This window comes from Callionymus lyra, chromosome 1 (genome assembly GCF_982586985.1).
Source record: "Callionymus lyra chromosome 1, fCalLyr1.hap1.1, whole genome shotgun sequence".
NCBI lineage: Eukaryota > Metazoa > Chordata > Actinopteri > Syngnathiformes > Callionymidae > Callionymus > Callionymus lyra.
The window spans coordinates 13399232-13414327 of NC_141818.1; the positions used below are offsets into that span (position 1 = coordinate 13399232).

General features: G+C 38.8%; 1 protein-coding gene across 7 annotated transcripts in view; it reads right to left on the bottom strand.

Annotated features, from left to right (window-relative positions):
• Nucleotides 1-284: 284 nt before the first annotated feature.
• The window catches only part of mef2cb (myocyte enhancer factor 2cb), a 69020-nt gene continuing 54208 nt past the window's right edge, over nt 285-15096 (bottom strand). For all 7 annotated transcript variants that reach the window (XM_087794659.1, XM_087794651.1, XM_087794642.1 and 4 more), the window contains 5 exons: nt 14803-14850; nt 7102-7274; nt 5488-5617; nt 5025-5160; nt 285-3862 (listed from right to left, as the gene is read on the bottom strand). In XM_087794659.1, coding sequence (XP_087650785.1) covers nt 3514-3862; nt 5025-5160; nt 5488-5617; nt 7102-7274; nt 14803-14850 — 836 coding nt within the window. In that variant the 3' untranslated portion in view covers nt 285-3513. The remainder of the gene's footprint in view (nt 3863-5024; nt 5161-5487; nt 5618-7101; nt 7275-14802; nt 14851-15096) is intronic.

Here is a 15096-nt window from a genome sequence, read left to right on the forward strand (position 1 = left end):
CAATGTAACACTCAGGTGTATTTTATAAGGAGACATATTCGATATAAATATATAGTTATATAAAATATACCTATAAAAATATAATATGTAGCTTTAACTTATTTACCACTCTATGTGCGTTAGGTTAAAATATTATTAATGTGCTTCATGAAAATGTTCCTCTGTAATCATTTTTCAACTGTATTTAAATGTTGAATGTGTCTGTGCATCACTGTAATGAACCCTGTGAGAATCTCGAGTGCAACTTGCAGAGTGAAAGGAAATGAAACCACACCAAGTCAGAGTCAGGATAACTAAGAAAGCCAGTAGTTTTACTGAAATTTCTGCAAAATACATATATAGCCGTTCCCCTCCAGCAGAGGAGACTTTTTGATTCCAAACCCCCCCCGAAAACGTTTCCACTACATACAGCTGAAACAAGTCCCTTGAGTTACAGAGATGTGGATTTTTCTTAATTTCTCTTTGTCTCAAGTGGCGACAAAGGCCAGCTTATGCCGCTGAAAGCCGCTCTTCCACAAAACATTTCCAAAAGAAAAGAAAAAAAAAAGAGAGAAAACAACTTCCCCCCCATTTAATATTTATACAAGCTACATTTGACACTACAGACGGACTTAAAAACATATCACTCTGTTTTTTTTGTTGTTGTCAAAGTCAACCCTTTTTCCAATACAACTTAAATAAACCACAGATTGTGGAGCAACACAGAATCCCACGTGGATTTTGGGATGTAAAGCAATGTCATTTTACACATGGCTGTACAGGTTTATATGATCTCCCCTTTGCACTGCAAGTGGCTTCTTCAAAACACCAGCCGAGGTACTTGTTCGGGTCAATTTCTATCTTTTTTTTTTTTTTTTCCTTTTTGAGGTACCAGCATTTTAATCTCTTATGAACAACTGATCAACAGATGATGGAAGAAAACAAAAAAAAAAGAAAAAAGAAAAGGCTTGATATTTATCACGGTCAAAGCAAATAGAGGAACAAGCTGTTGTTGTCTTTGGTTCAAATTAAAACAGATAAAATCAACACCAGAACATTAAGTTCATCTGATTTAACTACACACTGCACACTGTTTTTTTTAGTTTTTTCTTTTTTTCTTTTCTCTTAAAAGCAACAAAACTGTGAAGCGTTTCCAACGATTGTACATTTGAGCATGTTTATTGTTGCAAAAGAACATGGATGAATGTGTGAAAATAAAGGTTTACAACACAGAAATGCCACTGGCTTTGGTTTTCTCCACCATCACCTGAAACAACTTTTTTTTTTTTTGTCTTTTTTAATTTCCTCAGCCTTTTTTTTCTTGTATTGAATTCAAATAAAAATAAAAAGAAGAGTAGAACACTGTCACAGAGGCTCTGCCTCTGTTTTTTCGACTACACAGACTGTATACAGTAATAACATAGTGAACCTGCATGAAATATGCACATAGAAATATCATTAACACTTAAGTGACAGCAGATACAGGAGTTGGAGGCAGAGAGATATGTGGCTAGTTTCATTCTTCAACAGGAAAAAAAATAAAATAAAGAGAAGAAAAAAACAAAAAAAAAAACAGCTTGAAAGTCTAAAAAATAAACATTTGTGCTTCTCCCACACCAGCTTCAGCCTGTCTGATGTGCAAAAAAAAAAAAGTCTGGAGAACGAAGGAGGAGCAACTGCTTTAAACTCAAATATGTCTTTACACATTCAAAAAAAAGGGGGATCTGGGAGTTACAATATATGATTTTTTATTCTAGGAGGAGCCCGTTTAAACACGAAGGTAGGGATGTTTTGATACAACCCCGCTGACGACGAAAGAGTTCCTCATCATTATGATGTCGATAGAAATGCTTTTTTTTTTTTTAAAACTGGCCTCCATCACTTCCAGACGTTTTGCCACGACCGCTTCCCTCCGTCCCATCCCAGCTGGCTTTACTTCGGACTCGACGCTCCCCTGAAAAAACCGACGACGTGTGCCACCGCACACCCACTAAGAAAACACCCCCAACCCTCCTCCCACCCCCCTGAAACCAAAAAAAATATTATATATATTTATATATTAGAAAGCTATACACAAGCATGTTAATTTCACAGATTTTTTTTTTTTCTTCCGTTTGTTTAAAGATTCTTAATATTACCGTTATTATATATAATTAGAAATACACGTTTAATAACAAACCTCTACAAAGATAAAACAGTTCAGCAAAGCATCTCAGTCTGTGTGTCAATGGCTCAGGACCCCCCCGAGGGGCCCCGTCTTTTTTTTTTTTCTTTCTTTTTTTTTTAAACTCCCTGTCCCGCCTCTTATTAGCAAAGCTATCAAAAAACACATTCTGGCTGATAGAAACTACAAAAAGCCACAAAAATGCTTTGCATTGTATTCCTTCATATGAAAATATAAGCAAGTGTATCGTACAATTGTTTTTTTGATTTTTTTTTCGCTTTTATTCTTTACTGTATTGGTAATACTGAATAGTTAATACTAGATCCAGAGTTGTCCCGATTAGCTCTCAGATCAGAAGGTGGTCCTCGCTCACCCCCCCCCCAAAAAAAAAAAATATCAACCACCGCCTGTTCACCTGCACAATCCTACAAAAAATGTTGCATAATTGTGTTTCATTTACTGAGTTTTTGTCTGGCAACTTTTTGACCCCCCCCCCATTTTTCAACCTCTATGTACATAAATACGTTGAACCTGCAACATGACATCATCTAACGTTAACACATATTTTTCGCGAGGGAGGAAACTGCAGAGAAGGTATTTTAGCATTGAAACTGTACACAGCGCGTCCCACTCAAGTGCTCAGGTGTGTGACGCACCCTACTGTATTTTTTTGTTGTTTTTTTTTGTAATTTTTGATTTATCTTTGAAAACACCTACGATGGCGTACTAAGGTAGATTAAAAGCATCTTAAAAAAAAATAAGATGGATATTGACTTTAAATTTGATTAAAATTTAGTCAATCGAATTAATTGTCCTTTTTTTTTCGGTGACATTAGCATTTAGCGTTAGCATAATATATATATATTTAATTTAAGAATTTTGTTTTTAAAAGATCTTCAAAATCCCTAATACGCCATCACCACACAAGCGAACTATGGCAGTTGTGTTTAGTTGAACAGTAGTACCTGACTGTTTTTTATTTTTATTTGTTGATATGCATATATATACACAAAAACACGTGTGTAAAGATATATGCAACTGTGAGTCTATTTTTTTTGTCCACACATGATACAGTTTGTGCATAGTTCCCAACTAGAAACGCCCACGTCTGATTCCCACCCCTCGACCGGTGTATATAATGTCAATATGTATAAGCACACACACACACACACACACTCACACACACTCGCACACGGCTAAAATAAAAATGAAAAAATAAAACAGATTGTTGATGAGGGACGTCCTGATTCTTCAAATCAAAAGGAGAGCGGCAGAAGGGGTTCGGGTGGTTGGTGATCCGAGGAGGTCAAGGGGTGTCTGGACTCATGGCGATTTGAGGACTCCTTGGGGGTGTCGTCGAAGTGTCCCCCTCATGTGGCCCATCCCTCCGACAGCCGCACCCTCTTGATGGACGGACTCTCGCGCTCGTCCATCGGCGGCCGGGCCAGTCCCAGGGGCGAGTGGAACTCGTTCCGGTGCTCGTCGCGGTCGCTGCCCTCGTGGGAGCTGCTACAACTGCTCAGGCTGTCCACGGGGGAGCGGCCCGAGTCCTGGCGGGACGAGGGGTTCTGGACCTGCGGCAGCCCGCCGCCGTAGCAGCCGGGCGTGCTGCTGGTGCGGTCTCTGGGCGGGGAGACGGGCTCGGACTTGATGTGCAGGCTTTGGGCAGAGGGCAGGGAGAGGTTTGAACCCTGGCATAAGTGAGAGCTGGAGCAGTTTCTGGAGGAAGGGAAGGAAGGAAAGAAGGTGTTAAAGAGGCAGAAACGAAGCTCAGGTTCTAATCATGATCACGAAACAAAGTGTCATGAAGTTTCATGAAGCATCGTCCTCATTTTCCAATCCCCTTTTTCCTGCATATCTTCCATGATACATCCTATTATCTTAAAGCCGACAGCGTCGTCCACTCAATTCAGAAGACGATGCTTCATGAAGCTTCATCAGACGATCACTGGTCAATTTCTTGAGCTCCCCAAAATGTCTGAAAATATATATTTTAAAGGACCCAAAATGTTAATTGAATTGCCATTTTGATTGTATATTTTATAGATTTAACATTCTGTAAATCTCCAATTAAATAAAAACCTATAGTTTGTTTTATAAAAATGAATCTACTTTAACAAAAATGGCAGCTGGGTCACAATAATGAGACAATATTGATAGAAAGTCTCTTTTTTTTGTTATAATAATCTTTCATGATGTCAAAATAGTCTTCGTTGTAAGTTAGAAATGTCACATGACCCTTATTAATAATAAGATTGTTGATTATAATTCTGATTCTAATAAAAAAGTGGATCTTTATCTTTCTTTTTCAATGCATAAATGCGGTTTATTTCACCAACATAACAGGAAATTATTTGTTCTGGTCAAGGACGGGAAATATCTGCTATGAGACTAAGCTCACAGTAGGTGTCACTATCAACCTCTGCACATTGCAAATGAAAAACGAGGTAGTTTATTGCATTTTTATAAATGTTATACATTGACGAAGAACAATAAAATCACTTAAAAAAAAACATATTTCCGTCAAATAAGGCAATCAATTCTGTACATTTTTGGACATTCTAAATTGCATTATATTTTACATATCTATCTATTCATCTGTGTAATTAAATATAACTTTATTTGAGCTACATTCATTTTTGTGAACCAAAAACCTATAAAAGTAACATTGTAATTCTCCAAACATTTACATTTTGCTGCACTATGTAAAAGTTAAATCCTATATTTAAATGTTTCACAATCTTACTGAACATATGGCGTATATGTGTCATAACATAAGGGTTCTTAAGTGTTGAGAAACTGGGTCGGATCTGGAATACACAAGTTTTTGTGTCGATGGCAGTGACGCTCAAAACACGAGCGTTCGCCTTAATGTACTGACCCGAGTTGTCCGAGGGCTGAGTGCTGCATGTTCTGGAGGTGCTGCTGTTGCCAGCCACTCATTGAGCCGAGGTGAAGAGAGCTGCCACTGTTGAAGCCGGAGAGGGATGACAAGTCTGCACTGTTCAGAGAATACTCTGCGGAGAGAAACAACACGACACCTTTGAAATTTCGAAAAAAGTCTCTGTTGGTATAAGTGGTGCAATGGCTCCCTCTGGTGGTTAAACAGCAGTACATCCACCCTTAAATCTGTCCAACGTTAATCTGTTATCTGCTGTGTCGACTTGTCATGCATCTTTAACCCACTTTCACTTCCACACCTCCCCAAAATAACATCCAAAAATACTCAAATATTAATATACAAATGTTCATGGGTTACATGATAAATCAACACAGCCGTAATAATCCTGTTAAGATCAGTTCAAACCTTTCTGAATTTGTAATAAAAAGGTGAACAAACTCACCGTTGCCATAAGAGGTTGAGATGGCAGACGGGTATCCGCCCATACCCTGTCCTGGCAGAGTGGGAGTTGCTACTGAAACCACAGGTGTGGCCAATGACTGAGCAGACTGGGAGTTGTTTATTCTCTGGTTCTGCGACGGAGAAAATAAAGAAAAAGCAAAATAAAGTACGAGAAGACAAAGGCAAACAGAAAAAGCAATAAAAAACGGGGATTTTTTTTTAAACTTTCAACAGCTGCGGAGAAAATGAATGTGATAACTTCAGGGAAAATTAATCACTTGACATGCAGCGCGGCTGAACCCTGCAAACTCTATCATTTACCACCCTAACCGCCCCGCCGTCGCTATAGTAACAGCAGCCATCGCCACGGCAACGCAGGACAAGCCGTGACAAGTACAGGAGTTTTTTAGCGAGGCAAAGGTTTTCGACAGACTAACGGATCCACAACCGTTTAATGCACATTGTGTTTTCGTGTTGAAGTGAACCTTAAATTAGTGCAACACTAAACGATCCTGAAACAAAAAAAAAAGTTTCATGAAGAGAAGAAGCGATGGGGGGGCTCGGGATATATTCTTTCGCCACAAGATGGCAGTGTGAGTCCTAACAAAGCTCCATCCAAAGTATTACATTTCGTGCCTTTCTTGCCATTTTCGCAGGTTTTGTGTGAAAACGAGAAGACAGAAGTTTAATAAAAGTCAATTTTCATATTTTTTTTGCAACGTTTTTAAACGTTTGTTTGAAACAAATGCCATAAATCTGACAAGGCTTCTGAAGATGCAATTTACTTGAATTTGCATCACTTTAATTAAATGTAACAGTGTTTTAACATGTTATTGTATTTTATTTGTGACTGCTGAAGGTATTTTAATAAAAAAATCAATAAAAATGGCACCATTTCAAATTTTGCATTAGTGTTTTAAAGTTTATTTTGAGTAGAATAAATACTTTGTGTATGATAACATTTATGATAACTTGTGTTTTGCTTTTTCACTCATTGATGTTTGCAAAAGTATGTCGTTATTTATTCATTCATAGTTATATTTAATGGCTTCTGTATCCTCAAAATACGAAAGATGAATATATTTTACAGTGTAATAAACTAAAATAAGAATCGTATTGATGTTTCAGAGAAGATGCTTGTAATTTAAACATAATATAAAGGACATTTAAAGGCTAATTCAAGATTAAATTAACTGTTAAAATTAAAAAAGGTATTAAAAAGGTAAAGTATTTTCACTTTAGCTTAATTTCTACCTCTGAGAGTCTGACTTACCAATAGCAGATCAACATCCTCAGACTGGAGGCATAAAAAACGGTGACAAATTCAAGTGAGATAATTGAAGCGTGATAGCAACTAGAGGTTGTAGATAAGAAGCAACAGAGACGATTCTTAAACTAGTCAACAGAAAACAAGACTTTGGCAGGAGGAGGGCTTCAGCGCACACACACCAGACTGAGACGCAGCAAAGCTGGAAATCACAACTACAGCTAATCAAAAGCAAATCAAGTCTGAAATGAAAAGATAAATAGGACATGAAGATGAAGGAGCTAATAGGATTCGGGATGTTGGGGGGGGGTTGGGCAGGGAATGCGGAGAACGGCGGAGATTACTCACGATGGAGGGCATGTTGTTCTTGGAGCCGGGAGGGATGAGCACGCGGAGGTCAGGTTTGCGGTTGTTCATGCCCAGGTTCATGGGCGGGGGCGACTTCGTCTGCATGTTCTTGTTCATGCCGGCAGGGGAGACCAGCAGGCCGGGCGAGTTGCGGTGGTTCCCGTATCCGTTTCCTGAGAGGAGAGTCCAGTTGAAGAGTCACTCGAGTAAACACTCGTTTACGAGACACAAGTTCAGTCCGTGCACTCAAAGATGGATGACATCACAAAATATGTTCACGTGTGTGCCTAATATATACATTTATTCTTCATCCATATTAGGACCAAAATACAGAATCTTTTACTCTGATATGAAGGTATTCGGGAACAATTTATAAATTGGTTTGAACAGTGCGTTTCTACTTTTGTATTCTATTCTTGTTGCTGCGGTTTTTGTTTGTGTAGATTTCTTATTGGAACCAAGTGGAGGCCTTTTGCCTTGTCCACTGTCACGCTATTTCTAAACTGAAAAATAAATAAAATAAAGCCATTTTATCAAAATAATTAATTCATATGACAAAAAATTGTATATTGATTAAGAGCGCAATACAAAAATACAGGTGTTCCAAAAAAAATTGATGATTAAAATGCAGGGGTTTGAAAAAAATATCTATATTTTTTTAAATACTGTTTCAATATTTAATTAATCAATATACATACTTTTTCCTATGGCTTTCAAATCAAATTTTATTTGAATTATAGTTGATTTATAATTTATATTTCAGTTTGTATTAAATAAAATATTCATCTTTTATATATTTACAATTAACATGCAAATATTAAGTAAGTAAGTTAAGGTAAGGTAAAACTTTATTGATCCCTCAGTCTGTTATATTTGTTAAGTGCCATCGCAGACCACGGTCACAAAGCGCTTACAGCGTTTGTTCATTTTTGTGTTGCAAATAAAGTTCTGGCCGCTAGATGGCAGCAGACATTACGTCGTAGCCGGCTGAAGGAACAATTGAAATCCCACAAGATCCCGGCGACGACTGAGGACGAGAGGATACAGTCGACTCCAGCAAATGTAAAGGGGACATTTGGACATATTTTGACAAATTAAAACTTTGATGAGTACTACTTATATAACGTTGTTTGCACCGTATCGCAATATACCATATTGTCGCCCTTGTATCATGATGCGTATCATCAGATTTTGACCAATAACAGAACTTGAGCAGCAGGTGTTTTCAACGTTAAACAGAAACAAGTTAATCGTACTGATCTCAAATATTGGCAGACGTAGACGGGGTAAAACCAAAAAAACTAAAAACTTTTCTTCCACGCCTGCCAGTGTCAGTTAGAGCTCCATGTGGCCGGCAACAGGTTGTGAATCATATAAAAACATCTAATTATTGGTAGCGCGACCACAGACTGGATCGGGGAGCCATCATTTCACCATCAGAGCTAAACATGCAGTTTGTGGTTCCTCTAGACAAAGAGCCTGCCTCAGTGTCTACAAATACACGTCGGAACCCAACGAGGCGCGCACCCTCACCCCTCGAAAAAAAACCTGGCCGTGGCGAAGAAAACTCAAGCGATCTTAATAAAAAAAAAAGAAACTTAAGATTGAATCAGCGGTGCTCTTTGTGTCTAACCCAATCCCACAAAAGCTTCCCCACCCCCGTTACCTCTCCCTCTTTCTTCCGACGGCTAGAACACAAGCCGCTGTGTGGACGTTCCCACTTGAAAGACGGGCAGGAATTATATGTTAGACATAAATGAATTTCCTAATCATATACTCCGGGGGGAAAATGAGTTGCAGATGTCTTCCTGGGTAATTTCCCTTGCTGATCTTTGTTTAATTTGAGAGCAAGGTTTTTTTTTTTGTTGTTTTGAAAATGAAAAGTCTTCGAAAAAAAAAAAGCTCAATTTTCAACAATCTAAGGAGTAAATGACTGCGAGCGGTGTGAGGAAAATTAGGGCCCGTCTGACAGACGACAACGTGTTTGTGTGTCATTAAGTGTGCAGGAAGCTTTTGTACGGTGACAAAGTTTCAGGTCTTGCCAGTCCTGGTTCTCGGCGAGGATTCGACGGGATGCGACGCGCCGCGCCGGCGGCTCATATGGATGCACGTGTGTTTTGTATTAAAAAATCCTCTCCATCTCGCGTTAGCAAAGAGTGCAGCTGCCTCTTGAGTTTTTTTCCCGCTCTTTCATTCTCATGATCTTTTGTGAGCTGGAGTGGGTGCATGTGGAGATCGATGAATGGGACCTCACATACTCTTAGACGCACACTTTGGTAAATAACCCAGCAGGAAATACATCAGTGTTTTTGTACGCATGAATAAACCAGACAAAAAAGATCGGTCGGCGAGGAGCGAAAACGCTTCGGTCAAGACGACTCGGACGTCTCGGGCGGTTGCGGTTCAATCGGACAGCTGCGCCCGAGGCCCGTCATTTAGCCGCTCAAAGGGCTATAAAGTGTCGGACGAGTGCTTAAAAAGTTAAATTCTAGTCGATTTGGAGATGTGTGGGAGTCAAACGTCGGCTAATTCGTCTGGCAATGTGACAGGATTACCTCACTGTTGACGCTATCGAGTCTTGAACCGTACAAAGCTAGACCCAAAATTAGGCTTGTACCGTCCCAAAAATTCAACACCACACAGTAGATTAATTGGATAAATTCATGTCAGGTTTTGAAGAACAGTTTTTAAATAATCAAGACTATTAAAGTATGCATGTTTCAAAATAAGTCTTGCATTATTTGTCCATGTCTGGAAATTCCTACATAAAATTAGCATATATTCATAAAAATTCAACTTTTTTCAGGACATAATCATCATTTATTCAATCATTAAGTTTATGTTATTCATTCTACCCCATTTATCTTTTTAGAATCAACATTACATATGATATAAATAAGTCCTGCCACCCCAAAGTGTGAAAACAGTGCATCTGCAGTGTCGTGGAAACTCCGTTGCGCTTTTTGCCACATTCCGTATTTGCATTTGTTCATTAGACGACATAAAGTTTTCTTGTGTGTTCTACCTGTTAAGTTCAAAAGACCTTTTAAGGGACTTATGAGCTACATGAAAACCACCGTTTCAGAGCCACTGCTGTGAAGCAGTTTGATGGTCACATGACACTCATAGACTTCCCGGGGAGGTCGCACAAAAAAAAGTAGTTTAAAATAATAGCTAGAGAGTTTAAAAAGTCTTGACAGTTCAGAAATTGAATAAATGAGTATATCAAATATAAACCTTATAACCTTAAACTTCATAATGAATAATATATTTGAAACTGCTTTTTTTAATTTTTGCTGTAACGGGCGGACTTTAACTTAAAGGTATGCTAGCCAACTCAGCTAGACAATTCTAGCTAGCTATTTGTTTTGAGATTAACCCCTTGTAAACATAAACCTTTAATTATATGACCAATTCATCATTTCGACATTAAATTAAAGACGTTCATATGCATTATTTCTCATATGCATCGAGTTCATCGTGAAGATTAATTCATCAGCTCTTTGAGAAGATCATTTTTTGAAGGACTCCCAAGTGTCGATATTAGCAAAGCTAACCTGAGACAGAGTGTCTGCTGTTCCTCTTGCTCAAAGGCAGATGTGGTTAAACGTTTGTACTTTTCTGCGAGCGAAAATTTCTGATGTCCTGTTGTGGTCTAACTGGCGCGCCCTCGTCTTTTTTCCCCCCGTAGAAACGCATTCTTTCGTTCGCTCCAATGTGCGTCAAAAACCCCTAAATTATTTAATTGACGCGTTATGTTTGTAGCGGCGTACGGCGGCGGCGGCTGCTGGGCACAAAGGACCTAAATTGAATACAAGGAGTGATCAGAGGAGTCCTAAAGATGAACCACTATCTAACTCATTCTGGGGAGTAATTGATGTCGGAAGTGACAGGGGTTTCTTGTTAATTTGTCACAGGGCTGTGCTGATCGGAGCATATTTGACAGCTACATAATTGCATGAGCGGAGGTGGGAGGTTTTTCACTCGCTGGTCTGAGCTCTGCTTCATCAGCTCTCATTCCATCTGGTTTCTCTCCTCGGCTCTGCTTCCCCAGCGAAACCAGGAGAGATGACAGATTTAACACATACTGTACACGGACGAGTGAACGTAAACATGCAAGAAAAAGTTTATTTCTATTCAAGCCGAGCTGATGAATGGACCTTCAGTCTGGATAGAAAAAAAAAGCTCAACAGATTTAGGGTTTTATTGTACATTTGTGGATGTGTAGGTTTGAAAATAAAGATTTAAATGTGTTGCTTTTTGTTGGATGTTGTCACGAATTGTAGTGGATGGATGGTTTCATCTTCAGTGTGCAAAATACTAGTGGTGAAGCTTCATGAAGCCTCATTTTCAGAATCTATTGTTCTATTATCTTTGACTTTGTGCAACTATTTTAATGAAATGTTCCATTATATTTTAAGCCAGGATCATCAGCTTTAAAAGCTACTGAAGACGACTGCATCTTCTCATCCTCAGTCATTTCCTGTATCTCTCGGGATTTCAATATTCATTTAGCTGCGAGGTGGCCTGACGACTGCTGCCATCTAGTGGTTGGAAGTTAAATGCTAACTAAAAAAATTAACAAACTGCGTGAATATTAGCATGTTAATTGTAACATAAGTATTTTATTTAACACACTTTATTGAACTATAAACTGTAAATAACTATGGCAACACATTTGTGAGCCAAAAATGAAAAAATAAAATAAAAGTAGACTAAGAGTACTGTTGAATATCAATACAGTATCGTGAGAAAGAATATCGCAGTACATCACAAGTGGTTAAGCTTCATGAAACAATGTCACATTTTTTAAGAGTTTGATCGGTGTTGCCCTCAGTCTAAAGAAAATGCAGTTTTTAATAGAAAATAATTTAAAATCAATATAATATACCGCAGAGAGCGCCATCTAGTGGGCCCTGGAAAGAAGGATACTGTTTCATGAAGCTTCATCGACAATGAACTGCGTTAGTTAGGGTCCTACTTTCATTTCTACAATTATGATTTTAAACTGGTTCCTTTGCAGAGGTATGCCTCGTCTAAGTGCTTTCACAGTCCAAGGTCTTAGAAACCAGAAAAATATATTATCAGGTTAAAATAAAACATATCGGTGCTGGCTGCAGCGCAATGGTGGGGATTCATTTTTTACTAGATTGTTCACAAAAAGGATGTTATAAATATATATATATATATATATATATATATATATATATATATATATACATTTGTATTATGGACCACATTTGACCCGCTTTAACAATAAATAAAGAGCAGAACATGTGTTTGCAGTGAGGGATGAATTCAAAGAGTGGTGAAGACAAATCTTCTTGTTTATGGTAAAGGATGTTCGCGCACACGTGGAAGTCATTTACACAAGCTATTAACGGAGTCAGTGATACTCCATCAAAAGCTCCTTTTCAAGTGTCAAACCGTAGCTTGAAACGCAGAACAATACCTCACAATGGTCTTACATATACAAGTGTTTGTCTGAGAAACGGGAGGTAATTAGCGACGGAAACACGTTTTTTTTTCCAGACTGAGGCGGCTTTTAATGGGATTTAGACATAAATGACTTCAGAAACGGTGCCAGACTACAGGGGGACCCCAGGTAATACTAGTCCCATGTGGGAGCATCTCGGAAAAGCTGTCATTTTTTTGTCTCTTTGCCGACGGTTTGGAACTATGACATTTTGGAAACAAAGAAGGTTTTTTTTTTTTTTTTTTGTTCGCATGTGAGGGGAAAACACACTTTAATCATTCCGACAGAGCGAAGACACACACACACACGGGGGCCAGACGTTCTTAAAAAAAATAAAATCATTAAAACTTACAGTAGGCACTAGTTAAACACGCTTCTGTGGCTTGGCCAGCTCAGACTGAGTCACATCATTACAACTGTGGACCAAATTCACACAACACCATCTGTCTCACCCCGCTGTTTTTCCTTTTCCACATGCTTACACCACTACTGGATATTAATCACCCCCGCCCGCCGCCGCCGCCGCACCCCCCCCCCCACAAGGGCCAAAATTCTCTCGATGTGAGATTTAAGAGAGCATTGAATTAAATCTTTTAGTATGCATAAGTCTGTCCTTTCTTTTTTTTTTTTTCTCGCCGCTGCTGAGCGACACGCAGCACTCACAGAGCGCCTCTGTTCCCTCGCCGCCGTGACACAAAGAGGACATTTGATGCACGCTCAGCAGCACGCCGGTGAATGAACACACGCCACAACAAACGCCGCTGTTGTCCCGGCATGTGTTTGTGTGCGTGGACGATGAGTGACCAGACAGAGAAACCAGGCATTGACCCTGATGACGGAGCGCCCTCGTAAGGGGGCGGTAGGGGGGGTACAGCCGGAGGGTGTGTGGGGGGGTACAAGGCCAGCTGTGCCCCCGCTGATCGCCTTGTTCATTTTCACAGTGTGAAAGAAAATCCCATAAAACTTCACCCTTTCGAATCAAGAGTCGTAAACTAGAACTTGACGTTAACCCGAAGGGCTTAGAGACAAATAATTTGGCTTTTTAGAAGCGTTTTGAAAACACAATGGTCCCCCGTTTGTCGTCGCATTAAACGAAAAATAGATGTTGAGGCCCTACTCTTTAGAAAACTTTTTATATACGCGCAAAAACCTGCATTATTTTAGTAACATATGCAATTATTAAAACAAGTGATGGACAAAGTTATGCCCTTTTCTGTTAGTGCCATGAACAGCCACTGTAATGCTTTGCCGCCCAGCCACACATTACAGCTGGTGATCGCTTTTGACATTGCAATAGCCGTAAAATTTAAAAACAGTATTTAAGTGACCAATAAGCCGTCAATAAATGTATCAGTGTGTAAAAAGGCATCATGGGAGTTCAGTTTTGTTGAGACCTCAAGTAAGTTGGGTGCGGTAATTAGTACCGCCCAGAAAGTTTGGTTATTATCTTACATTTTATCTCGACTATTTGTTCAAATAAACCGTTTGTAGCAAAGTGAACAACGACGGTTTCTGATTTATTATTTAATTTATGTAATTAATTGAGATCCTTGTAGGAGGTTTGTATTTGTTATTTTTAGGTGATTATATTTTGAAAAGTACATTTTTTTTAGCAATAATAAAAATAAATGTAGCTTATTTAGCTTTATTTTTTTTATTTTGTTTAATCTTTTGTATTGGATTTATATATATGAAATATAAAATATTTTTCTTTAAATAAATTTAAACTTAATGAAAAAATATGCAATTAAATGACAGCTTAAGCTTTTCATAAAATGTCATTTTTATTGTTTAAAAAAAAGAAAAAGTTTTCCCATTATATTAAAGCTATTAATTTTTCCTATCGTTCCTTTAGATTGACGACCCCTTACAATCGTCACAGTATGAAATGCGACCCCTGAGGGGATCCAATTGCCTAACTCTGTTCTAATCGCTCGTTTATAAATAGTATTTTATAACGTTTTATTTTATTCTCCCCTGCATGAGACGACCAAAACTATTTCTTACTTCACTTTTTTTTTTTTTTGCCAGCAACGTGTCACAACCTCAGCACCGGACAAACATCCCCCGATGATCTCCTCAAACCACTAACATCAACAAATCATGGAAACGAAAAAAAAAAAAAGGGGTCTAGGTGACTCTTAGTCATGCATTTTATAAGCCGGAGTGGGTGAGTGGGCACAACATGTGTGTTTGATAGCAGACAACTCTGAGGCCGTTCTTACCAGCACTGGTGCCTGCGCCAGTGGTGAGGTCAGCGCCCATGAGGCCACCTGAACGATGAAAGAAGAGCAGAAGAGAGAAACCATTAGAGGATAGACACCCACATCCACTCCACCGCCTGTCTCTTGCTCTTCCAAAGTATAAAACAACATCTCCTGTGAGTGTTTTCTTTTTTGCACGTCACTCTTGTGTACTGATATAAGGGGAAAGAAAACCGCCTCCTACACAAGCCCAAACACACCGGACACTGTGAAGAAGCAGGTTTTTTTTTTCTGGCGTCCAAGAAAAATGACACA